The sequence below is a fragment of the Helianthus annuus genome, chromosome 9 (assembly GCF_002127325.2).
Source record: "Helianthus annuus cultivar XRQ/B chromosome 9, HanXRQr2.0-SUNRISE, whole genome shotgun sequence".
Taxonomy (NCBI): domain Eukaryota; kingdom Viridiplantae; phylum Streptophyta; class Magnoliopsida; order Asterales; family Asteraceae; genus Helianthus; species Helianthus annuus.
The window spans coordinates 139,617,784-139,644,878 of NC_035441.2; the positions used below are offsets into that span (position 1 = coordinate 139,617,784).

Sequence of the window (27,095 nt, forward strand, 5' to 3'; positions counted from 1 at the left end):
AATTCATTGATAAACGAAAACTTTTGGCCGAGAAATGAAAATAGGAGGGCTGTTTTGGTCATTCCTGAAAGTACCAGGAATGGATCTAGTCTAGCATTATTGGATCCAGTACAAAGTATTTAAAATTTAAGAGTTAATTACATAGTTAGTCCCTGTGGTTTACACAAAGTAACAATCTAAGATAATAATAGTTTAAAATCACTTATTAGGGTACTAACTTTCCATGTTTTAACATGTGGGGGTATTAATTACATAGTTAATTACATAGTTAGTCCCTGTGGTTTACACAAACTAACAATCAGTACTAATAGTTAATCAGGGAATTAACGTTAATACCTCCACATTTAAAAAAATGAAAAGTTAGTACCCTAAGAAGTGATTTTAAACTATTAGTACCTTAGATTGTTACTTTGTGTAAACCACAGGGACTAACTATGTAATTAACTCAAATTTTAACTTTAATAATCCACTGTAATTATTGTAAGGGGAAAAAACATATAAAACCAGTCAAAACTAGCATGGTGTAAACATACAGTGATCTCATGGATTTTAAAAGTGGACAACTTAATTATATTTATATGATATAATCAATATATAACTAAACAGTTCTTACCTAGAGGTACAGTTGACCAAAAGTCATCAAATTTATCAATGTGTAAACTAAACATTAACTTTTACGAATCGGCTTGCCCTTAAACTTTGTTATATTTGTATTTCTGCCCTAAATTAAACCTAGTGATCCTATCATTGAATCCAAACGATATGAGGCTCCTCACCGCGTCTACCCCTTGTTCCAGGGCTTTATCTATCTGCAAAAATAGTAAAAGAGTATAATGAGAAACTATATCCAGACTCTCACAAACTGATATTGAAGATATGTGGGAATATAATTAATTAATTAGTTAAGAAATATCGACAAATATTGAAGTATATAGAACTATTTATTTCACCTCTTTTCGTTCTGTATCACTAAACTTCTGCAAAAGGAAGGCCTTCATGTCCATGGTGCCAGGTGGATCGCCGATACCTACAAGAACAGAAGCGTATTGGCATATATATATAAGAAACGAGAAGATCAATATCTCCATCCTCAATGTCCACTTCATTTTATTGGCCAATGTGTATGTTTCTTTTTTAATTTATTATCTGCTTAATTATTTAAATAATGTGGGTTCCAAGTTTAGTGAGGACTAGAGGTGGCAATTTCGACTCAATTACTTATGAATGCATCAATTCGAGCTATGTTTTATCACTAACGGGTCAAACCAGGTAAAATAAAAAATAGCTTAAAAGCAAATGGGTCAAAGATTAGAATGGTTAATAGTGGCCCAAGTTTACATTTAATGCATGTAATTGCTTAAATCATATATTCAAAATAAAGTTTTATTATTATTGAAAGATGATAAAAAGTTGGAAAAGAGCGATCCGACCCTTTTAGACATGCAACAAAAATATCCGTGATGAAACTAACCCATTGTAACCTGCCTATTTTGCCACCTCTAGTGAGGACACGTGTGTGTGTGTGGGGGGGGGGGGGGTAATTTTATGGCCACAATTCACAAAGTGAGCCACACCTATGCAGAACCGTGGGAATTCGCGGCGACCATCCAAATGTTCAATCACACTCTTCATTCTACAGAAGAAAAGACGATTTTAATTGTTGTTTATGGCTAACGTCATTGTCATGTAATTAAAGCTTTCATAACGAGAAATTAGCTCTTTAAGAAAGGTCAAAGAATGTACCCATTATGGTACCCATGTCCTCCCCTGGGCTGAAGCCTCAAAACACCATTCGGCAAGCTCATCTCGTCATATACCTAAACAGATAACACGTGAGTTATACATAAATAGACTATGATGTCTCATGCTTATACTTAATCAGATCAAAGCAATACCAGTAGGATATGACGCAGTGGTACTTGATAATATGCAGCAAGGGGCCCAACCTTTGTAAATAAGATATCAAGATGAAGATTAGAGGTTTCAATAAACAGTTAAATAGTAAGTATTACAACAAGCAGGACTGTACGATTATCACAATTTAATGCTACAAGAACATGAACACACTAATGTGGGTACATGTCTAATGCTTTGATACACAGATACATTAATCGTACGAAATGCGAGTAACAAACGCATAAAGTTGAATGAATAAATGAAAACCAACCGATTCTCCACTGAAATTCATATACCCCTGAGGCTTTGCTATCAAAACAGGTACTTCACCAATTGAACCTGTACTGATTGCAGAAAATAAGGTTTACGTATAAAACTTTATTAAGTAAATAAGGCAGCAACAGGCGGATACCTACCTATTCCGACTAAAGCCTTTGACTGTATAGTATTCATCACAATCCTTTCTTCTTGAGATATCCGATCAATCATTTCAAAACCAACCTATATACAACATATCATCAACAAAACCCTAATAAAACCCAACAAACTACATGTAAATTCAAATAGAAATCTTACATTATGACGAGTTCCGTGATACTTATTCCCAGGATTCCCCAATCCAACAATTAACCATGGTGTATACTCTACTTTATCCCCATTAGCTTCAGCGGATACTCTAAGCCTGACCCTTTTCAGATTTGGTGGATTTTGAGAGTGCCATGTGGTTTTCGGATAAGATAAACAGGGTTTAGGGATAGATGATACGGTATACAACATTGACCTAAATGTAACAATTTGAGTTATTTAGCAGCTATCATATCAAAAGAATCAGAAGAAATTCGAAAAGAATTAATTGCAGTACCTGACCTGGTGGTATTCAAATACCAGAAGAGGTTATGAGTTATGTCTCCGGTTAATAGAAATAATTATGTCGCCGGAAGTAGAAGGGTGAACGGAATACGGTACACGAATACGCTCCGATTAAATATTATTGATTGGATGAAAGTGAAACCTTGTGGTTCTACTTCCATCCATGGATGATTTGACTAACTTATGCAAATATTACCCATGTAGTTTGGATTAAATTCTACATATAACCCCTAAGACTATCCGTATTAGTGAAATGCTATCCTTTCTATAAACAGCCTAATCAGCATGCCACATCAGCTTTTCACTTATTCTTCCCACAAACACTTTTTACCCACAACAATAACATATATATATACTTCCCACAAACAACCTTATAAAAAAAAAAGAAAGGACCCACCATTAGGCCATTCTTCATCATTCTTCCCCAAGAATTGTGAAGAATGAACACCTTTCATGTCATCCTCTACAACACCCACTAATCCATCCCTCTCACAAATGCCCTCCACATAGAAATGAACACCCTCCATGTCACCTACAAACATCCTTGATGTGGATAGCCTAATACCTTATGTGTTTATAATGCTCCATTCTTATTATAATTACTTATTGTTTTTTTGGTATAACTTTAAATTGATAGCATTTGAACATGAGTAGCGGTATTGTATTCTGTTTTTTTTATTTTATTTTATTTTATTTTTTTTTATAGTTTTCTATCTTTTTGGTAGCGTAAGCTATATTGAATTCCGGTATGGTAACGTCACCGTGATGAATTGAACCGATATCACCCGAAAACATCGGTACCGGTTCGGTATTTGTTTTTATGATTTTCGATTGATATAAAAACACGTGTTGTTATATATCCCTCGAGTATATCTTTTTTGGTTGCTATTTCGAGTGCCGGTATCATATCGTATCAAATCAAACCGATACAAACTGAAAGTCTATTGCGTAGCGCGAGTAATCCAACTAGTTACATATACAATTCATTGTAATGTGTACGGTAATTATTATATGTTAAAGTATCACCTCATATTCACATGTTTTTTTATGATAATTCATTCATCATTTCATTTGATTTTTCTCTAATAACTTGCATTGTTAAATTTTTTTTTATAAAATTAAATACATGTGCACGTTTAATTTTTTATCCACATCCCAATACAAATTATGTTGATAACAAAATTGTATTACCGTACCGACATTATAACGCTACTGATACCGATAATATTGAGAGAGGTAATGTAACTTATTAACTTTAAAAATAATTATCTCTTAAATACAACGTATACATTTTTTTAAGTTCTACACTTCTACCCAACCTATCAAAATCTTCAAGAGTTCATGTTTATAAAGACTGCGAAGCCACACATGAATGGCTCATGTCTATTTACTTTGTTGAGGATGCTCTTTATCGTGGAAAGATTAAAAAAACAGTTTCATTTGTCAACATAATTGTTTCTAAGAATAGTTTTCTTTTTTTTTTTTTTTTTTTTTTGAAAGGCAACTTCATTAAAAACCGGCCAGTCTGACCAAAAAAGCGCAGGACTGCACCACACCCAGATACAAAAGGACCAAGGGAAAAACTACAAACAAATACTCCGCACAACCCCAAAAAACCCCCAGAAAAACCCAAGGGACCACACAAACCCAAAAACACCACACTAGCCCCTCTACCAAAATCAAGAACTATGAAAATCAGCTACCAGCTAGACACCGCATCGAGCCCCCGAACGATCTCCCGATACATCAATCCCCACCATCATTAAAAAACAATTATAAAATTCCCAAACCTGATTGACCGCCTTCATTCCTAATCAACTCCTCAACCAATTCCCTGTAATCGCTCAGATCCACACCCAAAACCGCCCCTAATTCTTTTGTTTTCTCAGCTTCTTTGTATACCTCCTTCTCATTAGAGAAAGACTTCTTCAGGATCTCCGGTTCAGTGCCCGTGTCGGCTTCCATAACACCACCCTTCTTCCTATGATTGTTATCCCCCTGTTGGCTGGAAACCTCTTTACTTGCCCTCACGTTAGGGTCAATTGGAAACCCATTCTCTCCAGTCGAACCGCTAGCGGACTTCGGACTAACATGGCCCGGCAGAACAACAGCCCTCCTCCTCTTTTTAGAACTAGGCTGCCCCAAGTTACTAATAAAAAGATGATTTTTTGTGGCCTTATTTTTACCGGGCTTCCTCTGAGCCCTAAAAGGTTTGCTTGGCCCAAATAGTTGGTGATATGAAGTAGAACTTTGAATGGTTTCAAACAAGTTGGGATGCCAGATTCAGTTAAGGTTTACCTAAAACACCCGGTTTCCACATTCGATAATAAAAATAATAAAATATAAATTTTAATGAAATTTGGGCATGACTCGTTCGTAAAATAGGCGATTCCCTGTTTTTCGCAATTTCAAACATTTGCAAAACTTTAACTTTCTAACACAATATAAGTCATATAAAACAACATTTAGGTACAAGGTCTGCTAATCATAACTAAGTTAAAGTACATACGAACCCCAAAAGACTACACGTATTTGGCTTGATAAACAAAATCATAATTTTAGACCCATATTCGAAGATAACTCCGAAAGCGCGAGATGGGTGTATCATGTGTGTTCGTCCCAAGTTCGCCATAACGTCTAAACTGCGGATTTACCTACATCAACTATCGAAATTAAATTCGTCAGTTATGTTACTTCTAATCTAGTAAATCGAAATTAATCCATTTTATACATTCATCTCATACACGCATTTTCTTACCCGATAGAACGGGTCAAAACATACTATCTCATAATTGAGATATAACATACCATTCTTATCCCGTTGAAACGGGCATTCACATTCGTACATAAACTTTCATTCGGTTCGTTTATAACAAACGAATACATTCCTTTCATTCATACGCATACACTCCAACCCGTGAGTGACGGATAAAGTAAATTTCATTCATTCATCACTTATCCGTTAATAACGGATAATAACATTCGTAACGTAACTTTCATTCGGTTCGTTTATGACGAACGAATTCATTCCTTTCATACTTAACTATCACAAACTATCATAATTATGGTTTTAGCACAAACGACAATTTACAATAACATTTTTGTAAGCATAGAACAACATACCTTCTATTAGTGCGACCCGTTCATACGGTCCGACTACATAGCATTCCAACGTTCATTCTATTAGTACGACCCGTTCATACGGTTCGACTACATAACATTTCAAACATTCATTCTATTAGTGTGACCCGTTCATACGGTTCATGATGTGTGCTAAACAGACTATAAAAATTAACTAAATTAGACTCTCTAAGCTAGACACTAAAAAGCTTTAATTCTAGACTCGACCTAAAACCACACAATCGGCAAGTGTACCGATCACTGTAGTATAACCCTAGGAAGTCCGGATATCAAACCACGAGACTCTATTAATCACGTAAACTAGACTCTAACAGACACTGACAGACACGACTGAAACTTGTTTAATTGTTTTTTTAGGGGGGGGGGTGTTACGGAAAATCTAAGGAAATCTATTTAAACTAATTAATTAACTAAAAACTAGACTAATACGAAAGAAGACAAAGGCTTTTCTTATATGATAAATGAGACCACCTAGACTAGAATCCTGGATTGATTTTAAGAATTACCGATTAAGTTAGATTCATGATTTATGGAGCCGGGATCTTATAGTACTTAACCTATTAAGACACGAACTAAGCCCCTCAACCCTTCTCGAGATGAAACTTATGGCGCTACCTAGGCCGTTAATCCTACCGGTTATTAGACGTCTTTCCAGTTGTCTAATTATTATTGACCTACTCTTTTCCAGTCATAGATCTAGGGTAGTTTAGGTTTCTCAATTTGACTTGATAGACTAATAAACCGACGGGGCAACTAAGGCATGACATTTTCCAAGGACTGTCTAAATCAATTCGTCGGGTAAGGCCTATCAATAGCCCCACACCTTCCAACTATTGGGACTAGTAGAACACTAAAATCTAGTAAATTACTAACAATTACTTCTAGGGTTATTTGCGCAATTTCACCCTAAAGAGTTAAGAGTTATTACGTGATATAGACACTCACCAAAATCCTAAACCCTAGCATGACTCTATTATGTGATAAAGACCGTCACCAAGAGTCATACGAAGCAAGTGATAATAATAAACCAAATTAAAGCACACATATACATCAAATCAATAGACCAAACTTTTTACTAAACACAATCAACCCATAATATTCATGCAAAAAACGAAAAAGGTAAAAACTTTATTCAATCCATTCATCAAAGTCTAGGTGGCTTAAAGAGTTTAGCCGAGCATGTTAAATAATGAAGACAAAACAAAGATAATCAAACAAGAATTCATTGTAACAAGTTTCATAAGAAAAATCAAAAACAAAGAACTAGAAAACCCGTCTAGTCTTCAATCCTTCGTCCCGAACTCGTACCAATGATTCCAAAGCTTCAAGATCTCCGAAATTGCTCAATGAATGCTCCAAAATTCGCCCAAGGATGTCTCCAATCGTAATTAGGGTTTTATTATGTTTTTCTTGGTTTTATAGTTAACCCTAGCTGTTAACGAAGGATTTCCGTCAGAACAATCCGTCGCGTCGCGCGACGGGTATTATCATTCAATGTCGCGCAGCGCGACAGCATAAACTCCCAGAATTTCATTATTTTATCTTGGCGGGGCGCGACGGTAACGTGATGTAGCTGTGGCGCGACGCCACAGCTCAAAATGACCAGACTCCTTCATTTTTTCTCCAGCTTCAGCTCTCAAAATTCTCCAAAAATAATTCTAACTCTTTTCAACCTATGTTGTCAAAGACGCAAGGTGCAGGCGAGGCGCATCAGCCTCGCCCGGAGCCTAGGCGCAAGGCGCAAAAAAAGCATGGGCTTTTTTAAGAAGAGCGTACATAGGGAAAAAATATAAAAAATATGTTATGCTTTGAAAATAAATAAGATTCCACATATATAATTAAAAAAAAACTATTATACATGCCATTTAAGATCATGGAGCTAATAGTTAGTAGCAAAAGTTTAGGACTTATATGTTGTAAGTTTTGAGTGTGTGAATAAAAGTCTCAAAAGGTGGTAAATACTTTGTCCCCACTTTGTCCCATATTGGTGTGGGGACAAAGTGAGTGGTTGTTTATAAGGTAAAGTCTTTACTACTCTATTGTAGCTTTATGACATGTTTTACCACAAGTCCTACCCGCGCGCAGGGGGGTGTGCAAAAATGAGTTTCTGAGCTGGAATTTGGTTGAACTCATGCGGACACGAATGCAGCTCCGAAAAGCCCGGGCCCGCGTGAGGCAGTTTTTATTCGTACTCAGTTCAGTTTCGTTTTTTTTCCTGCTGCGTCTCAGGCCATTTTTGTGTGCCTTTTTTGCGCCTCAGGCTATTTTTTTCAAAAAAAACTCATTTTTGCGCCTAGGCTGCCACAAGGCGCTATTGGTGCGCCTCGTTGCGCCCGGGCGCCTAGGCGCGCGCTTTTTGCGCTTTTGACAACATAGTTTTCAACTCGTTCCGGGACTTGGTGTTTCAGCATTTTGGCTCGTTTTCACTCCATTTTCAGCAATATTAAGTACCAAGACCTGGAAAACTCGAATTGATCAATAGTATGCATATTCTAACTAAAATGGAACTAAAAATAACGCAAAACTATACAAACTATACACGAATAAAGGATGTATTTTGCAATACATCAAATATCCCCACACTTACTCTTTTTTCGTCCTCGAAAAAGAATTATGCAACGAAATCAGAGATGAATAATCACTCGGGTCAAAAGTATATTTATATTTTATTAAAACCAAAGCTTGCGTTAGCCGCGATTGCGAATATACTTGTCCATTTAAACTCAAATCCGATCTTAAGCCCTTATCATGTGAATTTAATTTAAGTGCGGTCAGTCTACCTAGGGTCTCACGCTAGAATCTACAGTCCACCTACTCCCGCCTCAAACTTATAGAACTAAAGGAACGATCACTGGACCAATTCCCAACCGTCTTATATCAAAACCAAGAGAATTTATAATCAATTTTTTTTCTTTTTCCATTTTTTATCGCTTTTCTTTCTCTTTTTTTTTTCTATTTTTCCATGAGCGTAGACGTTACTTTCCCTAACCAAGAGGTATTCCGGCTCTAGAGTCGCTATCCCCAACTCGAATTACTTAGGTTACGGTACTTTTTACTTTTCTTTGTAAGGTCGATTTCACACATCCTAGCGGTAATCCGGTTGTAAAGTCACTATCCCCAACCCAGACTACATAGAAATGCGCTAATTTCATTCAGTTTCTAGCTCATCCCTTTTCTATATTTTTTCACTGTTTTTTTATGATCACAAACTCTAGCGGTTTTAACTTATAACGGTGCCCCTTATACTCTTATTGGCAGTTTCAATTTCCCATATCTCCCAGGCGAAAACCCACTAGCAGACCGACAATTAAGGTGTATTAACTCAAAGGGACTTAAAACCAAACCCGGGCCTATCCACACAACCCTAACTAGACACAAGCTCGATTCATTTTAATCTCATATTATTATTATTCGAACCCAAGCAAAAACTCATCTTTTCTATCATTTTCCGTTTTAATATGCAAACTTCTCATTTCAAAGGACATTTTTCTGATTTTTCTTTTTTTTTGGATTTTTTTCAATTTTTTAATTTTTTTTTTGTATTTTTTCATATTTAAGACTCGATTATTTACATGTATCCCATCCCCACACTTAAAGATTGCATTGTCCCTAATGCAAGAATGGAAATACGACTCAATACTACCTAAACACTAAAACGATAAATTAAGACGAAATAAATAAATAAATATAAGGGAAACGACTTAGCTGATATGTGAGACTGTCAAAGTGCCAGTCGTTTCCACATAAGCCCTCCAATTCGAAACGCGCTCAGCAAACAACTCTTAACCTCGGACACGCGAACGAAAACGGCTACTACAATCAACCTATCAATCACCATCAACAAACTAGCAAAACATATCATAATATATATATATCATCAAAATATCATCAGTTTCAACCACATACCAACCCATCCTTCCCAACCAACCTGTTTAACGTGTATCAATATCTGTATAGACCAACAAATGAGGATCAAAACAGCATAAAAGAAAAAATCAACAAAAGATATAGTCAGCTGTTGCATCCTCATCATCCCCACACTAGTCCTGCTCCTCCTCGCTGGCAGACTCCTCACTGCCCTGCTGTCGTCCAGCTGCTCTAGAGCTACTCTCACCAAACACGCGGAATGGGGGATCCGGATCAAACCTCTCACCAGCACCAGCCGGGCCACCCTGCTGCCTCGGCTGAAAGAAGTCTGGGATCCTCATGTTGTGTGTAGTCATCATGTAACGGAGAGCATCATCCTGCCTCTCCTGACCCAACTGAATAGCCTCAATAAGATGCTCCAATCTGTCAAATCTCTGCTCCAAAGTAACTAAACCTAGGCATTTCATCGAACATCTTATGTGCGTACCATCAATAAGGCATAATGTACAAGTAATTAAGCACATCTTTCCTTGTTCATTCATGGATCATCATAATCATTTAATCTTCATATATTATCATTATAATCATATGTATTCTGTTTCTTATCAAATTATTCATCAAAATATCTTCTACAACTCTACTTGAACATCAACATTACTCTAATTCACATATAAACTTCACCAATCCTTCACTTTCTTACAAATACCAAGTGGGTTTTAATCAAAACCTTCAATATGGTCAGAATCACTTTCTTACAAATACCAAGTGGGTTTTAATCAAAACCTTCAATATGGTCAGAATCAAACATATTACTACTTCTACATGTTAATATTATCTAACATTCATGTCAATTTCATACTACATTCATAGATTATACATAACCCACTTTATCATACATCACCTTGACTTACTTGATATTAAAAGAACACTAGATGATCATGAATCTTGATACATGCATCAATTTACACTTCAATTTCCCTTCCAATTTGATGAATTTAGGATGTTAGGGTTTTGAGGGGAAAGCTCCTCCTGGCCCCCTTCTCACGATCGCACACACACCCACATGAAGCACTGGACATTTTTTTGTTAAGGGTTTTAATTACATACTTTTTCATTTTGACCCCCTCATCATTTAGAACATGTCACTTTTCTCATATTTACATACTAACTTAGTAAACTTTCATGCATATATATAAAATTTTAGATTTGCTAAAATCTATTATTCTTAATAATGGTAAAAATTTATGTTTACCATTTCTTTTCGTCTAAGTATTGCGATTAAACATTATAATATGTCATACGAAATTTTGGGGTGTTACATTACCATCAATACAAAAGTACACAATAGCTATCCATCAACTTGGTAAAACATAGTGCATGTTTCTCTTTTATTTTTTTAAGTTTTAGCATAAAATATTCGGTAAGTTTAATTTATGATATATAGCATATTTCTTTTAACTTATGAAAATAAACAGGTTAAAGGGGTCAACCAGGCGGGAAGCACAGCCCGCTTAGTTAAACTTGTTCGCAGGTTCGACCGAAAACTGAACAGGACAAGTTTAAAGTAAACCCAAATCCATATTTTTGTGCTATATTTGTGTAATGTAAAAAAACTACTCTTAATTTTTTTTGTCAAAGATAGGCAAGTTCTCCTTGGTTTCTTACTTGTAATCGAAGACTGAAAATTAATAATCCTGTTTTTCCCAAATATAAAAGATCATTCTTTCATTTTTTGTTTGTTTGAACTTTCATACTAGTGATAAGTGTTCAATTCTTTTATTACCTTTTCTATTAAAAATACATGAAGGTCACACCTCTGACAAACATAATATATCTAGTTCAAATATTAAATTCATATTTGAATTATATCTATTAGCATGTCAATGTTGATTGAAGGGGGGGTTTTAAGACTTCCTAAAACCCCTTTTGATCCACCCTAATACTTGTTTGTAATCTTGAGAAGTCTTCCCTACATCCTGCGCTATTGATACTCTCATGTTATACTATGTGCGGATGAGGATGGAGTGTCTTGGAAAGGCCATGCAGGAGATGACTCGAAACGTCTAGTTGGAACTTGCAATGATTCAAAGCTTCCTTCCAACATATCCACAACTTTATCTATGGACGGTCGATCAGATGGATCAGACTGAATGCACCACAGGCTCACTATCATCATCTTCCGAGCTAATTCCTCTTCCTCTTCATCCCCAACTTGCTTGTATATCCAGTCTGGAAAATAGGCTTCACTCGAACTTGTCGAGCTAGAGTTATTGTATTTTCGTGCACCTGCCATATCAAGAACCAACATCCCATAGCTATACACATCAGATTTATGAGATGCGCCTCCAAAACTCCTGCAAAATACTTCAGGAGCCATGTATCCAGCGGTACCTCTCACACCCATTACAGACACAATACTCTCTTTCGTTTTGCACAACTTTGCAAGACCGAAGTCAGATATTTTTGGGACAAACTCTTCATCCAAGAGAATGTTGTGAGGCTTTATGTCGAAGTGCACAATTCTTGTGTTACAGCCTCGGTGAAGGTACTCTAGGCCGCGTGCAATCCCTTTTGCAATTTGGAACAATGTGTTCCAATCCAAGTTGGACCCATCGCCATGTAGAAACTTATCTAAGGATCCGTTTGGCATGAACTCATACAGTAGTGCTCTTTTCTTTCCTTCGATGCAGAAACCTAAAAGTGTGACTATATTGACATGAGAAGTTTTACTGATGCTCGCGACTTCATTAATGAAATCTTCTCCATCTCCATGAGCTCCGGTCAATAGTTTCACTGCAACTAGTCGCCCGTTATGCAACTTTCCTTTGTAAACACTTCCATACCCTCCTTGTCCCAGTTTCTCAAGAAACGAGTTTGTCATTTTCTTGATTTCTGAAAACTTGAATCTCTTAGGGGCAAGAGTTCCATAGTTCCTTATGAACATTTCTAACTGATGATTTGTTGCCTTTTGAGTTTCCAGTAACTTGTTTCCTCGATAGAGTATGATCAAAAACAACAGGAGCGTAATTCCCGTGATGCCACATGAAACACCTGCATGATATGTTTAGACTTTAGTTACCTGCATCTTAAAAAACTCATGTTTTTTGTTCGTGGACCCAATGCCCATAGATAAAAGTTATTCTGCGTAGTGCTTACCGGTTACAAGTTTCCATTTCTTGTAAAAGTTATTCTTCACAGATTCATTGGATCCTGTTTAGGGGAAGAAAGTAAATTGTAGGTGAACTTAGTAACAAAGATCATACGAAAGTCTGAAACCATTTAAAGGCCAAATTTGGCCATAACGTCGCAGAAATACAGGGTAGTAATATGAGTCATACCTTCACTTGTATCTTGACACAGGTTGTTACATGTAAATGAAAAATTTCCATTAGCACAGTAGCAGACGAACAACGTAGACCGCTGCAGGTTGGACCCGCATCTCCCGCCTGACTGAACACACTGATCACACTCGTCGTTGTTCGCTGTCCATTGTAGATTAAACCCAGCTTTCAGGGCTGATCTCAGATCACTCACTTCAGCACCTGTTAATGCCAATAGATCCCCAAAAGGTTGAATCACCGGCACAGAGATCTGAGTGGTGCATTTCACTGAGTTTTCAAGCATGTTGTTGACAATCATACTAGTTGCCATAAAATAACTGTTATTCTTGGTGTCATCACCACAATCGAAATTGTGACCTCCTGAACTAGAATCACATCCATAGTAAAGAGTGACATCCTCCTGAGCAAAGTTATCGTCGTTGAATAGATTTGAGTCGTAGGTGGTGTTGTAGAGATACTGAGTACAGAAACTGCTCCAGAGGTCGTCTCTAGCAATGGTGATCGTCTGCTGATTCATCTGAATTTTCAAGATTCTGAAGCTTAGTGATTCATAACGAAGTATTGGAACATTATTTTTGCATGTTATCTCAAATCCCGGATGACCACAGTAAGCGGGCCGACCTAACCCCCAGAACGGGTAGTGAAGTGTAGTGTTTCCACACTGGACCACCTGACTACAGACTTCGTATAATGGTTGGGTTCTATCGCACCAGATGGTCGGGAAGTGGACCGTGCCGGTTAGCATCACTGTCAATGCTAAGAGGGCAGGGTACGGGTGGAGATGAAGTTTCATGGTTATGGTATACATAGAATTAACTTGGCCTTAAAAATGTTCAAATGTCATATATTATATATTAAGATGGAAGTAAAAGAGACAAGTAGTCAGTCAAGATACCATATTAATATCCACATAATGGCTCAAACATTCTTGGTCAACTAGAAATCATAATTAGTATTACACAATTTCCATTAGGAATAATATAATATTAATTTTAATAAGCTTGGCTGGTAATATGGCTGAATCTAGACATGGGTGCACCATGCATGTACAATTACATATTCGGATCCATAAGTGGAATCTGATGTGAAATCATTTTTTTTTTATTTTTCTAGTCATCAAATCTGGTTATCAAAACACTTTGCTTCCATCTGTACCCACAGACATCTCTGCCTTGCAAACTCGTCGTCCGTAGGCGATCGCTACCACAAGAGTGTCATACAAACCATGGACGCCTCTATTGACGCCCACTGCAATTGCTCTTGATGACCTCGTGTGGTGTTTGTGTCCTACGTTCTCAAGGATGTACATGGCCTTGGTAGTATCGTTCTTCCTCAAGCTGCTAAAAAGGGAAGAGGTGGGCGCCACTACTCACAATCGGTTTTGTTTAATATAACTTTGGGTAGAGTATATTGCTATTTAAAACTATCGTGACGTGACACGACAATATTGTTTATGGCGAAACAATTCAAACACTCTTAGGAGCAATGTTTTGTAAATGGGATCTATTATCAAAACGTCCCCTTTATAGGGTTCGATAATCGATTTTGGTTTATGTTATAATTAATGCAACAAAGTTATAAAAAATACAAAAAGTATAAAATCTATACTATATAATAAAAGAAATCTGTTTTGGGACACTTGTCATTCTCTCATTTAATTGATTAAAATTATTAATAATACTAAAAATAATAATATTTAATCTATATTAATACAAATTCTTATTATTAATAATATTTAATCAAATCTAAAATCTAATCTAATACAAATTTTTATTATCAATAATATTTAATCAAATCTAATAAGAATTCATACAAATTCCAAAGTTGATATTAACTTTCAAATAATTAAAAAAAAAATTCTCCTAACATCACAAATGTTTCTGTTAAATTCGATTAATTAATTTGTTCAACAATCACTATTATCTTTATCATTCAGTGCGGTTAACCGATTTATCATAATACAACCTCCCACCTATTCAATCATATGATTTTCAATCTTATATTAACTAAATAAATAAAGATTAATATTCAATCTTATCCTACTTTAAATATAAAAAAATCCGTTAGTTCAGATTAATATTCAATCTTATCCTACTTTAAATATAAAAAAATCCGTTAGTTTTTTTAAATATATTTTTTTCTTATTTGGTGTATAAGATCATATTTATTCAACCTATGTAATACACGGGGATTTTTAAAAATATAACTTTTTTTTTATTATTTGGTAAACAATGGTACATTTATTCAACCCGTGTAATACAATGGTTTTAAAGATATATTTTTTTTTTATTATTTGGTATATAATATTACATTTATTCAACCCGTACAATACATATGGTTCTTATAGATATAACTTATTTTATTATTTAATGTATAAAATTACATTTCTTCAACCCGTACAATAAAGGAGGCTTTTAAAAAGATAATGTTTTATTATTTGGTATATAAAATTCCTTTATTCAACCCGTGTAATACACGGGGTTATAACACCTCGAGCCAACTGATTAGTTTGCTCTGAACCTTTGAGGGTTATAGAGACTAACACAGACGATAAGCCGGAAAGAAGATCAGAAGACAGAAACCCTAAGTTAGGGTTTCGTTCAGCACCAAACAGAATATAACCAAGAAGCCACAGATCTAAGCAGATCTGTCACCAACAAAAGTTTCCGAGCACATAAACCCTAGACAACACAACAACAGCAATCAGAGAACACACAATATAAAGCGGAAGAACACCAAACCTGTACAATAAAGGAGGCTTTTAAAAAAATAATGTTTTATTATTTGGTATATAAAATTCCTTTATTTAACCCGTGTAATATACGGGGTTATAACCTAGTAAATAATATGAAAACAACAATAAATGATTTAAGAAAAGTAGAATAGTATGATCTCCAAAATTTTTAAGTTAAGTAACGAGGGTAAAATTAAAACTACTGTAAAGAAGCAACAAAAACATGCAATAGAACTTGTATATTGTGCTTTATGAGTTTTTCAAAAAAAAAAAAACTTAATTTTTTACTTTTAGTCCAAAGATTTTTGCCTTTTGCACATTTAACCCTACACACTTTGTTTTTTTAACTTTAACACAAAACTTTCATTATTTGCAATTTATAATTTCACAACTTTTGTCGCTTTTAGTTTTCATCTTTCGCAAATTTTCGTTTTACGTATAGTTCTAAATTTTTCGAGTTAATACGACGCAACGTACGACTGTGGTTCAACTTTTTTATGTTTTGTTTCAAATTTTGCAAGTTAACACGGCGCAACGTGCATGTGTGGTTGAACGTTTTTACCTCTATTTTTTCATGTTGACAGGTTCGTCGCAGCACGCATATCCTGGGTCGAGTCAGTGTTGGTGGTCGATGACGGTTGTGTGGCATTAGTACTATTTGACACCGTTTTACACCCTGCCGCAACGCGGGGTGTGCTTTGGGGGTTTTCAAAGAAAAAATAGTTATGCATAAGGTTGTTGTAACCTTGGCTTTGGAGGGTTTCCAAAAAAAATTGATTTTTTTTTACATTCCACCCAAAGGTAGTTCATAAATTATTTTTAACCCAAAACTATTTGTTTTTTTTACTTTTAACCCAAAACTTTTTTATCTTTTGCAATCTATCCTCATAACTTTTTTTACTTTCAACTTTAGTCCTTTATAGTAGTTTTCATTTTCCGTAAAATTTTCGCTTTATGCTTGGTTCTGAATTTTGTGACTTAACACATCGTAACGTGCGTCTTTGGTTTAACGTTTTTACGTTTCGTTCTAAATTTTGCGAGTTAAAACGACGCAACGTGCGTGTGTGGGTGAACGTTTTTACATCGTGTATTTTTTTCCCTGTTTGACAGGTTTAACATAACGTACGGGTCCTAGATTGACTTAGTTATAACTAAAGAATCTCCGCCGCATTGCGGCGGGTCGGAATCCTAGTTGTGTATTAAATAAGCATAAAGATAATAATATAAAATGTGAACATTACAAATCCATCAACTAATGATCTTCATTACACTTAGACCCCCATAATCAAAATCATCCACTCACCAACGTAATTAAAACCACCTACCATCACAAAAACTCCTTTACTTTAAAAAATCAGCACAATTGAAGTGCTCTGTTGACTTCCTTGGAAAATAATCACCACCAAACGCAAGGTGGAAACAAAGGGTTAAGAGGGTTTGATGATCTCTGGTCACTAGAATTTGTTGGGATTTTATATACAAAATATAAGTATTTTTATATTTTTAGCTCTTCGATGAAAATTCCCACACGTCTCCACCACTAAAACACATAACGAACTACATAACCTAATCTCTCATTTGAAGCACAAAAAATTTAAAACCTTGTCCGACCATAAGCCCGAGTTTCCAGTGCAACCCAAGGCGGTCAATACCCCACGAACCAAATCGACATTGTGGGCTTATATATAATGGTGCTTTGGAAAAATACTAATATGAAAACTAAATTTATTATGATAAATAACCATGATCACAAGGAATGGAAAACTATCATCAACCGAAACACAGAGTCAAAAGCCAAAATACAATATAAAGTCTCCCATTTTAACATCCTCGACTAAGTGGTGCTTACCATAATTGGTTTCACACTTTGTTGACCACCGACATATATTACTAGTGGTATACTCGTCCCAGTCCGGGCGATAACACGAAATTATAAAAAATAAATCTACTAGCTTACACATTATATTTATTTAGTTTTTGTAGCTACCTTCATAATAATAGATACATACGTTATACAAAATGAAAAAGTTAACATATATAAAACATAAATAGATAAAAAAATCCATCCATAAACTAAAGTTAAAAAAAAAAAAAAAACTCTACGACATTCGACATTTTAACATTAAGAAACCATAACAGCTAATTTTGCACTATGGTAACATAAACAAACTAGTTTTATACCCGTCCGGTGGACGGGTGGTTTAGTGTCATTGTAACATAGGTATTTTTTCCTTGCATTCATTCTAAACAAAAACATTAGTTGTTTAAAATAGTGTTTTAGCATGAAATGCTTCAATCCAACCTATTATTAATGTTTCAATCGTTTAGATTGCGGCTTATCTCAACTGAATAAATCAAATGCCGATTCAACACAACCTTTGGTACATAACTAAAGATGATCCATCTCAGTCTCAAACTGAACCGTTTGACCCATTGTCAGACCCACCAAATCAACCAATCTCACATTGAGAAGTGCTTTTTATGAAACTGGCTCTTTCTATGTCGGTACATTTAGTGATCAAGTCAACATAATTTATGGCTTCTTGTGGGATAAGGCCTTCCATGAAAAACTTAAGCAGGTGAGATGTGTGTTGTTTGAAGTTCTTCCAAATGCATAAAAGTTAAAACATCTTAACAGTTTTTAAAACACTCAGATTATGATTATAATAATCTGGCTTTGTAATCATATTTAATGAAACAATAATTATAACTTATAATGTTCAAAAAACAATATATAGCATTATACCATCATCCTTGACCATCATGACAGATAATGAACAATACTAAAAGTATGCATTGACCCATGTCCCAAACACTGAACTTGAAGCTTAATACCAGAGAAAAAAAAAACAGTTGAATTTATTAACATAAGACTAAAAAATAAAAGAATTACCTGAAACCTAGTTAAGGCTTTCGTTAGGATAAGGCCAATGTTAAGTACTATCTGCCTCTTCATGAAAAACCAAAATTTTTGACACTCATCTGTCACCTGTGCGATATTTATGTTTACATTAGTTAGTAATATCCTATTATCCTCAACTTGATCATACCAAAGTAGACTCTAATAACACTACACAAATAAACTGAAAAACCACATCCATTTTGCATCAAAATCAAATGAAACTGAAACTATACAATCAATGAGCTAATTTACCTTATAATCACTCAGTGAACAGCATCACGCATGGCGAATAATCGTTATATGAAAAAAGCTGAGAAATGAATGCTTTGCTACTTTCACTTTATATAATAAGTCCAATTAACCTACTGATTATCCGACAAATCTTATGAAGAAAATGATAGAACAACAAAAAATTATCAAATAATAACTAATTTCAGTTTCAGTATTAATATACTACAAGTTCACTTGAACGTAACATAATCACACCACCAACAATTGAACGACGAATTACCTGAATCGTGAAGAGTGTCAAGATGAAATGACGCAGACGGTGAGCGGAGCTCTTATCACCGAAAACTGCCTGGAATCCGCTATCCAGGTCCACTTGTCATCCCCCCAACCTGAAATCAAAAGCCATAACTGCTGCAGTTAATTGGTTTACGTCAGCCTTCTCTGCATCATTATTTTTGGCTGCCTCAACCAGTTAAAAAATAAAAGTATACCCCAACAATCCATCTTGACCCGCTCAGATATTAAAACATTTTATGATGCTCTAGATGAAAAAGGTTTGGGAACTTTATACTTAGCGGCTCTTCAAAAAGCCACGCTTCCTTTCAAAACAATATATTTCGGTTACTTCCACAATAAAAAGGTCAGGAAGGTCAATACCCAAGAGCATGAGTTCACTCGATATTTTGTGAATATCATCACAAAATACTAAATCTATCTCGTAATACCCATATACGTGGTCATATTTCTTTCCTCAACATCAATTGACGTTGTTTAGTTTATTGTATAACTATTATGAGTCTTGTTTTTTTAGAAATATAAACAAAGAGCCAGCAAAAACATTGTTGAAGATAAGGTCCAGTAACACAATTCGTATCCATGACATTTTTAGAAACATTTAATATGTGAATACAAATTTATAGTATTATCAAGGGCTTAAATTCATAAAAAAAAAAAAAAAAAAAAAAAAAAAACTTTTCATATATTTATAGATAAACAAATTCACATTATGTCTTATCTAAATGGTTACCATCTTTTTGAGTTTGTACCTGTTGCCGCTGCAACTACATGTATCCACCCAGAAGCTTCTTCTGGACTGCTTGTAATCAAAGTTTTATAACACAAATTGAACAACCCAAGAACGATAAACAGAAACGAAATTAAAAAACAGAAATCACAAGGGGCTAAAATGAACAAACCCTAATTATACCTGAGCATCAGACAAGGGCATCGATTTGAAGCTTTTGAGCCAATGATTTTTGAGAAAGAAACATCTTCGTCAATCGTATTGCAATAAAAAAAGCCTGGCAGAGGGTTCTTCACTTCAGCATTTCGAAATTATTATTCAACTTTTTTGGTGAAGAGTGGAAGACGCAATGGCGTATGGAGTATTGTTGGTGTTGATCGCCGATTAGGGTATAATGAGAATTGAGAAGTATCTCCATGTGAAGATAGCAATTAGAAACGATTGTAGAAGAGACAGGGATGAGGGTAGACGTGGGGTTGTATATAGGGTTGCGAAGATGTGAAAAACTGTACATAGTAGGTTACAAAAACCGATCCCCCGTTGTTTCCGATAATTGCTCCTATACATGAGAGAGGGTCTTCAACCCCCCTGAACTGCTCCTTCTAGAAGATAGAACAGAGGTTTCAAATTTCATATAGAACGTGGAGTTCCAACAATTTCGCACGGTCAAAGTGAAACCAAAATAAACTTCCCCATCTTTTCCTGAATTATAACGGTCAGGATTTAATCTTGGCTTGATCTAAGGGCTGAGATTGCATCTTGTTCCCCTTGACTTTAAGGGGAACATAAGAATATATAATGTAATGAGGTAAACAATTTAGAAGATAAATTAACCAAAACTTAAATCGAGAATAACGATTACGGATTACCAAGTCCACCATGAGCGAAGGTTGTGGAAGTTTGTATTATATACAATTTATAGTAAAGAAAAGAATCATTACCTGTACAGTAACAAATCACGCAAAAGATAAAAGACATCATTGAAGAAAATAAAGAACAAATGAGGATATAGATTAGTTATTTGTATACTTTCAACTTCTGACTTAACTTTGTATTCATTTAAGTATCTAACCATCAATTACTAACCACAATTAGTGCGTTCAGACTCAACGCATGTAGGAGACTATAAACATTAACAATACACTTGTGGCTCTTAGCGATAATAAGAGTGACCGATTTCAACCATTTGACGTGTTCCCTTTGCACTTACCTTTTTTACTTGCCCACTACGGAAAAACCACAGCCTAAATCGACCCATTTTGAAATCCATCGGTAGATATTTCCAACTCTAGGTTAACATGTCACCTATATCACAATTGGTCTTACTAAAAGGACTATTTTGTTATGCTTTTTTTTGCTTGTTATTTCTGATAGATCACGTAAGTTATACCTGAGGCTATAAGCAACAGGATCACAAAACCACCAACCGCAACGCCAATGATGTGTCTGTTGGGAATCAGAAGACGAATATGCATGAGAGTGTGATGGTGCAGCGGAATTATGTGTGGGGTTAGTGTTGTCATAAGCGATTGATCCAAATTGAATGTGCATATTGAAGATGATATTGATGAACAAGTGCAAAGAAAGGAATGGACAAATCTCAGTAAAGTTAAGAAATGTCTTGATACCGGACATTGTTTCCGGTAACTTGAATATATACATACGAGTTTTGGCGGTTCGAATTGGCGGGTAACTGTCAAGGACAGTTATTTGAAAGGTTTGCCCACTTATCTACCGATCATTACAAAAACGTATCATTAACTAATCTAATACATATCATATGCAGTTCTACTTATATGTTCGAGTAATAATAAAAGAATAAAAATAACTTAGTTTAATAAATCCAACATAACCTCCCTTAAACTTGGTTATGTTTCCGAGCTTGATCTAAAACGCTTCGATTCGCTTCATCTACTACCCATCTTGCATAGTTGAAATTGAAGCGTTTCCTTCTTTTTCCTTGATTCCAGTCTTCATCATCAATAACTGCAAATAATGCAACTTGTGCAGCCCCTGCAGATTCTTGTTGAGCCTCTCCTGCACTTTTTGATCTTTCATGACAGCCACCGGTGGACCTTCCTTCTTCTAAGACTGTCTCCTTGTCCTGCACTCTCTTTTGAACAACTTTAAAATTATAATAATACTCTAGGATATCGAGATACATGGCATATGTGACTCTCAAGTAATCTCCGTCTTCATAATCGAATCCTAGATCCTTTGCTATTGCAGGCCACAAGTTCTCCGTTGTTACATTCCTGTAATCTCCGTCCACGGCCACCAACAAGTACAGACTCAATAAGTTGATCTTTCTCTTGTGTGAAGTAACTGGTGGAACCGGCCTTGTTGTGATTCCCATATATTCGAATAGAAACCATTTAACCAGTTCTTCAAACTTTGAATCGAGTATATGTTTATATTTGAAAACAAATTCTCGATCATCCAGTAAATTCATAAATGCTCTACAATCTTCAAATTCGTTGAATTCCATGGCCCTAACGATCATAATACTCCAATCTGTCTCTTGTGATGACAGATGAAGTTCTTCGAAATAGGAATTCAAGCAACGTTGTTTGAACTCTTCATCAAATACCCCTTCTTCAATTATGTTTTGCTTTTCTTTTAACCCAATCTCTTCTTCCCTTGTTAACCCACTCTCTTCATTCACCGAGTTATTCACCGGAACAGAAAACATGGAAAAAATTCTGCAAGTGTCACCATCTTTATTGACGGTGAAACCTTGCATAGTCAATTGATCCATGCTTAAAATGTTTCGGTCTAATTCTGGAGAGTAAAAGTGTAACAACACTCACTAAAATTAGTATTTATTAGTAGATTATGTGTTATTATATTTACCCGAAAACCCTAATTGAGAAACCCAAGTGATTTTACATAAACCCTAAAATTTTCAGAACAATCGGAAATCAGGATCAGGGCCCCTAAAACTCAGGGGGGTTAAACCCTAAGTTACGATTATCTAAATTAAACGTTGTCGAAATAAATTTTTACGAATCCAGCGACTCAGCAAGGCTATGCAAGTGACGGGGCTACCCTAGGGTAGATGGTCACCCGCCGCGACACGCGACAGGACTGGTGTCATGTGTCGCGACTCGCCTGGGGAACCAAATTTCAGTATATATAGGGGGCTTGGCACTTGCAGTTTGCTGTTCGTTCGACGTAAAAATTCCAAATATACGTTGAGTTATACACTGTTTAATACAAAACACACACGAAAAACGAAACGCTGCCGCGACAAACAGGGTAATAACTCAATCGCTGCTACGATTAAATATCCGATCGATTTAAACTATCCAACAGGATGTTTAAGTGCTGCCCGTATTAGGGTTATACTTTGTTATTCGTCGTGATTCTGACAGGATATTTGGGTATTGCCCAAATTCGGGCTATGCTCTGTTATTCGTTGTGAATCCGCTGGATATTCGAGTATTTGCACTTTGTCATTCGTTGTGAGGGTTACATCTCGTGAATTATCGTAAATGCTGTATTAGTTACTGACCTAGTTTTCGTGTGCATTGTTGTTTGAATTAGGTTAATCAAGCTAATCAGTAGGCTAAACCTTCGCTCGTTAAACTTGCAATGTGAGTCATTCTCTTTTTATCAACTGTTTTACAATACCTCAAATTATTTTCAAAAGTTATAATTACAGGGATTAAGTCGTGGTTATCTTGAATCACTGGCTAGTGGGGTATTGTGCACATTACTAATCTCTCACGGTTAGGCAAATAAGTCCTAACAGTGATAATCGTCTATTTGCCTAACCGTGATAATCGTCACTACTTGGGGAAGGACCCAATAGTGGCATGACCATAGTCACCAGGAGGTGACAAGGCGCCAGATAAAAATAAGATACTGCCATTGTAATAGCTCTTATGCTGTAAATTATAACTAGGTGTCTTTTTATTAAAATGAATGATTCACTTAGTATTTCCCCGCTGATAAAATATTTTTACAACATGTTTCAGGTGACCTACTTTGAATCAAGTACAAGTGCTCAGGAGCACTCTGAAGCTTAAAGTAGTGGCTCGAATAAAGAAATAAACATGTTTGTAAAATGAAGAAATTATGAAATTTCTCTACTGTAAATTACGGGGTTTATCCCGAATTATAAATAAATAAAACTCGGATATTTTCAAGTTTAAAACGATCCTGATAAGACTTCCGCTGTGAACATGAATACCACGTGATTTCTGTCCCGCGGCTCCTGGACCGGGTCAAACCGGACACGGGGGCTGTGACAGAAAAAGGTGGTATCAGAGCCACTGATTTAAGCCAATTAAGTATTTAGAAAATACTTAATTTATCTGATTGCCATTCTGTGATTTTATGAAACTTTAGTTTACAATATTTTAACTTATGATTATGTGCGTCTCTATGTGTGTTAACAGCATGAATGAAATATCAGAAGCCCTACAAAATATTTCCATCCATAGTACAAATATGGATATCACCGGTATTACTACTGGATACCAGGCGGACGTAGAGGAGCCATGGTATTTAAAGCCCAGCCTCAGGAAAAACCCAAAGTAGTGAAAAAGAGACATAGGTGGGCAGGTTGGAGGCGTGTGCGTAGGAAGAAGCCCGCAACTCAGAAAACCATGAAAAAGGACGACCCAAAAGACAAAGGAAAAGGCATAGAAATTGGAGAGAGTTCTAGACAAAATCAGGAACCCCTATCTTGGGAGGAAGAGCTAGATCGTAAACTGTCGCTAGGAGATATCATTGGGTCAACTGATGAAACCCTCTTTAGCCACCCAGCAGAAGCTCTATTGCCTGTTAACCTAGAACCTGCTATTCCAGACCCTATTATGCACCCTAGACCTTTTCCAGGAACCTTAGAACAGTGGTGGTCTGCCGACTGGCAATTTCAGAACATCATGAATAGCCCTAAGACTTTTCTCCCTCAATTCGACCCGGAACCTATACCCAATCCACCAATGAGTAACGAAAATCTAGCTGAACTTCGCCAATACGGCGAAGAGTTGATGGATGCAGGAAATAGAATTCGGGAGGTAGGAGAGCAGATCTCCTAGAAATACGACGAGAGGGAACGTCGTTACTGAAAAAGCCAGTCAACGGAAAATGCAGGGGGGTGGTGTAATGTATAATAGTAAAATATAACTCTTGTAAAATAGTTTAAAATAAAACCTTGTAAGATAAGCAGTGTGTACGGACGCATAGTATTAAATATATATAAAAATCGAATAGTCGCAAAGTCGACAATTTTGGCTGTAATTGTTATGTGATTATGTGTTTCCTTAATTGTTAATTAGTATTAATTGTCTACTTGTTAATGTACAGAATGGGTAAACAAAAGCTCTCGGATAATTACTATCAACTAGACAGTGCCCAAAAGACTAAGAAAACCTCATCCCGACCAAACTCCTCGAGATATTCAGTAAACACTAGTGAAGGAATATTTATCCGTAAAGCATCCTATGAAAACCCACTTACCCCCGAGAAAAGAGACTGGATTATTAGAAAAAGTCAAGAGAAAATAGGAACGCCCAAATCAAAAGAAATAGTTATGAATAAGGAAACCGCTAAAAACCCACCGTGGGAAGACGAGTTAGAGGAAAAATGGTCAGACCTTTATATGTTAGCTACTACTGCAGCGAACCTTGATCCATAATCAAGATAAGTAGCAAAACAAAGACCAACCCTGGTAAATAAATAAGTATGAGGGAATAAACGAATTACAGGTTGTAGTTGTTAAAATAATAGTATGTTTTTGAAATATCAGTTGTAATAGATCTATAAGATTGTGTGTTGTTTTCTTAAATAAAGTTTGATTATATAATGGACTCAAAGTATTTGTGCTAAATAATAGTTCATAAACATACAGATGGAACACGCTGTAAATGAACCAGTTAACGAAGTTAACCAGTCAGAACATAATAACGAGGATCACTTCCTAAATCGGCAAGACATAGAAAATATCGTTGCTCAAGGAATAGTTAATGCTATCCCAGCTATCGTCGCTGCGGTAAAAAGTCCTGTCGAGCCTTCGCAAGCTCACCCTAGTAAACGTACGCACGACGATACTGCAAGTAATAGTATTAATGGAGGTGGTAATAATAATAACAATGGAATTCAGGCCCCGCTACACAAAAAGATGAAAGCTGCAACACCTGGTTGCACTTACAAAGAATTCCTTGTCTGTAAACCTGTAGAATTTGCAGGCAACGAAGGGGCAACTGCGGCATTACGTTGGTTGGAGAAAACGGAGGCGGTAATTAAAATAAGCAAATGTGCCGAGGAAGATAAAGTCATGTACGCTTCGCACCTTTTCAAGGAGGAAGCGTTAGAATGGTGGAACACAGTGTTACAAGCTAAAGGAAGTGACATGGCTTATGTCATGAGTTGGGAGAAATTTAAACAGCTAATAGAAAGGAAGTTCTGCCCTGAATACGAGAAAGAGCAGATGGCGAATAAATTCCTAAGCCACCAAATGGTGGATATAGATTGTCGAGGGTATACCTCAAAATTCTTTGAGTATGCCAGAATTGTACCTACTCTGGCTTCGCCAGAACCGGTACTTATTTCTCGCTATATTTGGGGTTTAATTTGCGAGATTCGTGATATTGTCAAAGCTGCGAGACCACGCACAATTGACGATGCAGTAGAACTAGCCAACACTTTAACTGACGGACTGATACGCACTCGAGAAGAAAATAGAAAGAAGGATTTGGCTCAGAAAATTACTCAAGGATTTCGTGTGGGTAGTGGTAGTAACTTCAAGAAAAGAGGAACCGGGCGGTTTTCCAACATCTCATTCTGCAGTACCTGTAAAAAGAAGCATTTTGGAAAATGCAGAGGGTACTGTAGTTTCTGCAAAACTCCAGGACATCAAGAAGAAGACTGCAGAAGGAAGAAAACAATAGTCTGCTATAACTGTGGAGAAACCGGGCATTATAAGCCAGATTGCCCTAAATTAGTCAAACCAGCAGACAACAAAGCTAAACCGGCTGAAGGAACCACCAAGAGGAACGCTAGAGCCTTCCAATTGACTACTCAGGAAGCCGAACTAATTCCTGATGTCATAGCTGGTACGTTTTTAGTCCACAACATTTA

General features: G+C 36.1%; 2 protein-coding genes and 1 long non-coding RNA gene across 5 annotated transcripts; all 3 read right to left on the minus strand.

Annotated features, from left to right (window-relative positions):
- Positions 1 to 543: 543 nt before the first annotated feature.
- LOC110889804 (chloroplastic group IIB intron splicing facilitator CRS2-B, chloroplastic) lies at positions 544 to 2,952 on the minus strand. 2 transcript variants are annotated; one of them, XM_022137369.2, is made up of 9 exons: positions 2,764 to 2,952; positions 2,473 to 2,677; positions 2,313 to 2,397; positions 2,168 to 2,235; positions 1,896 to 1,946; positions 1,744 to 1,817; positions 1,575 to 1,633; positions 951 to 1,027; positions 544 to 809 (listed from the first exon to the last, which is right to left on the minus strand). In XM_022137369.2, the coding sequence occupies exons 2-9, from the start codon at positions 2,671 to 2,673 to the stop codon at positions 693 to 695; spliced, it is 732 nt and encodes a 243-aa protein (XP_021993061.1). In that variant the 5' UTR covers positions 2,674 to 2,677; positions 2,764 to 2,952; the 3' UTR covers positions 544 to 692. The 2 variants fall into 2 exon arrangements, with proteins under 2 accessions (XP_021993061.1, XP_021993060.1); XM_022137368.2 differs by having other exon boundaries at positions 2,759 to 2,950.
- An 8,611-nt stretch (positions 2,953 to 11,563) lies between these two features.
- On the minus strand, positions 11,564 to 13,896 carry LOC110889807 (LEAF RUST 10 DISEASE-RESISTANCE LOCUS RECEPTOR-LIKE PROTEIN KINASE-like 2.1). The gene is made up of 3 exons (XM_022137372.2): positions 13,113 to 13,896; positions 12,931 to 12,984; positions 11,564 to 12,825 (listed from the first exon to the last, which is right to left on the minus strand). Exons 1-3 carry the CDS (start codon positions 13,858 to 13,860, stop codon positions 11,768 to 11,770), a joined length of 1,860 nt encoding a protein of 619 aa, XP_021993064.2. The 5' UTR covers positions 13,861 to 13,896; the 3' UTR covers positions 11,564 to 11,767.
- A 4,766-nt stretch (positions 13,897 to 18,662) lies between these two features.
- LOC118482132 lies at positions 18,663 to 20,594 on the minus strand. Of its 2 annotated transcripts, XR_004867393.1 has the most exons (4): positions 20,190 to 20,594; positions 20,029 to 20,075; positions 19,263 to 19,371; positions 18,663 to 18,838 (listed from the first exon to the last, which is right to left on the minus strand). It is a non-coding gene; the product is annotated as an uncharacterized LOC118482132 (long non-coding RNA). The 2 variants fall into 2 exon arrangements; XR_004867392.1 differs by having other exon boundaries at positions 20,029 to 20,594.
- Positions 20,595 to 27,095: the final 6,501 nt, after the last annotated feature.

Excerpts from the sequence above, each read along its gene's own strand:
- LOC110889804 (XM_022137369.2), bottom strand. The coding sequence starts at position 2,673 with ATGTTGTATACCGTATCATCTATCCCTAAACCCTGTTTATCTTATCCG. Across the intron at positions 2,236-2,312 it reads AAAGGCTTTAGTCGGAATAG|GTTCAATTGGTGAAGTACCT; the intron begins GTAGGTATCCGC and ends CAATCAGTACAG. Across the intron at positions 1,634-1,743 it reads GGACATGGGTACCATAATGG|AATGAAGAGTGTGATTGAAC; the intron begins GTACATTCTTTG and ends TTTCTTCTGTAG.
- LOC110889807 (XM_022137372.2), bottom strand. The coding sequence starts at position 13,860 with ATGCTAACCGGCACGGTCCACTTCCCGACCATCTGGTGCGATAGAACC. Across the intron at positions 12,985-13,112 it reads GTGTCAAGATACAAGTGAAG|GATCCAATGAATCTGTGAAG; the intron begins GTATGACTCATA and ends TCCCCTAAACAG. Across the intron at positions 12,826-12,930 it reads GAAATGGAAACTTGTAACCG|GTGTTTCATGTGGCATCACG; the intron begins GTAAGCACTACG and ends CATATCATGCAG.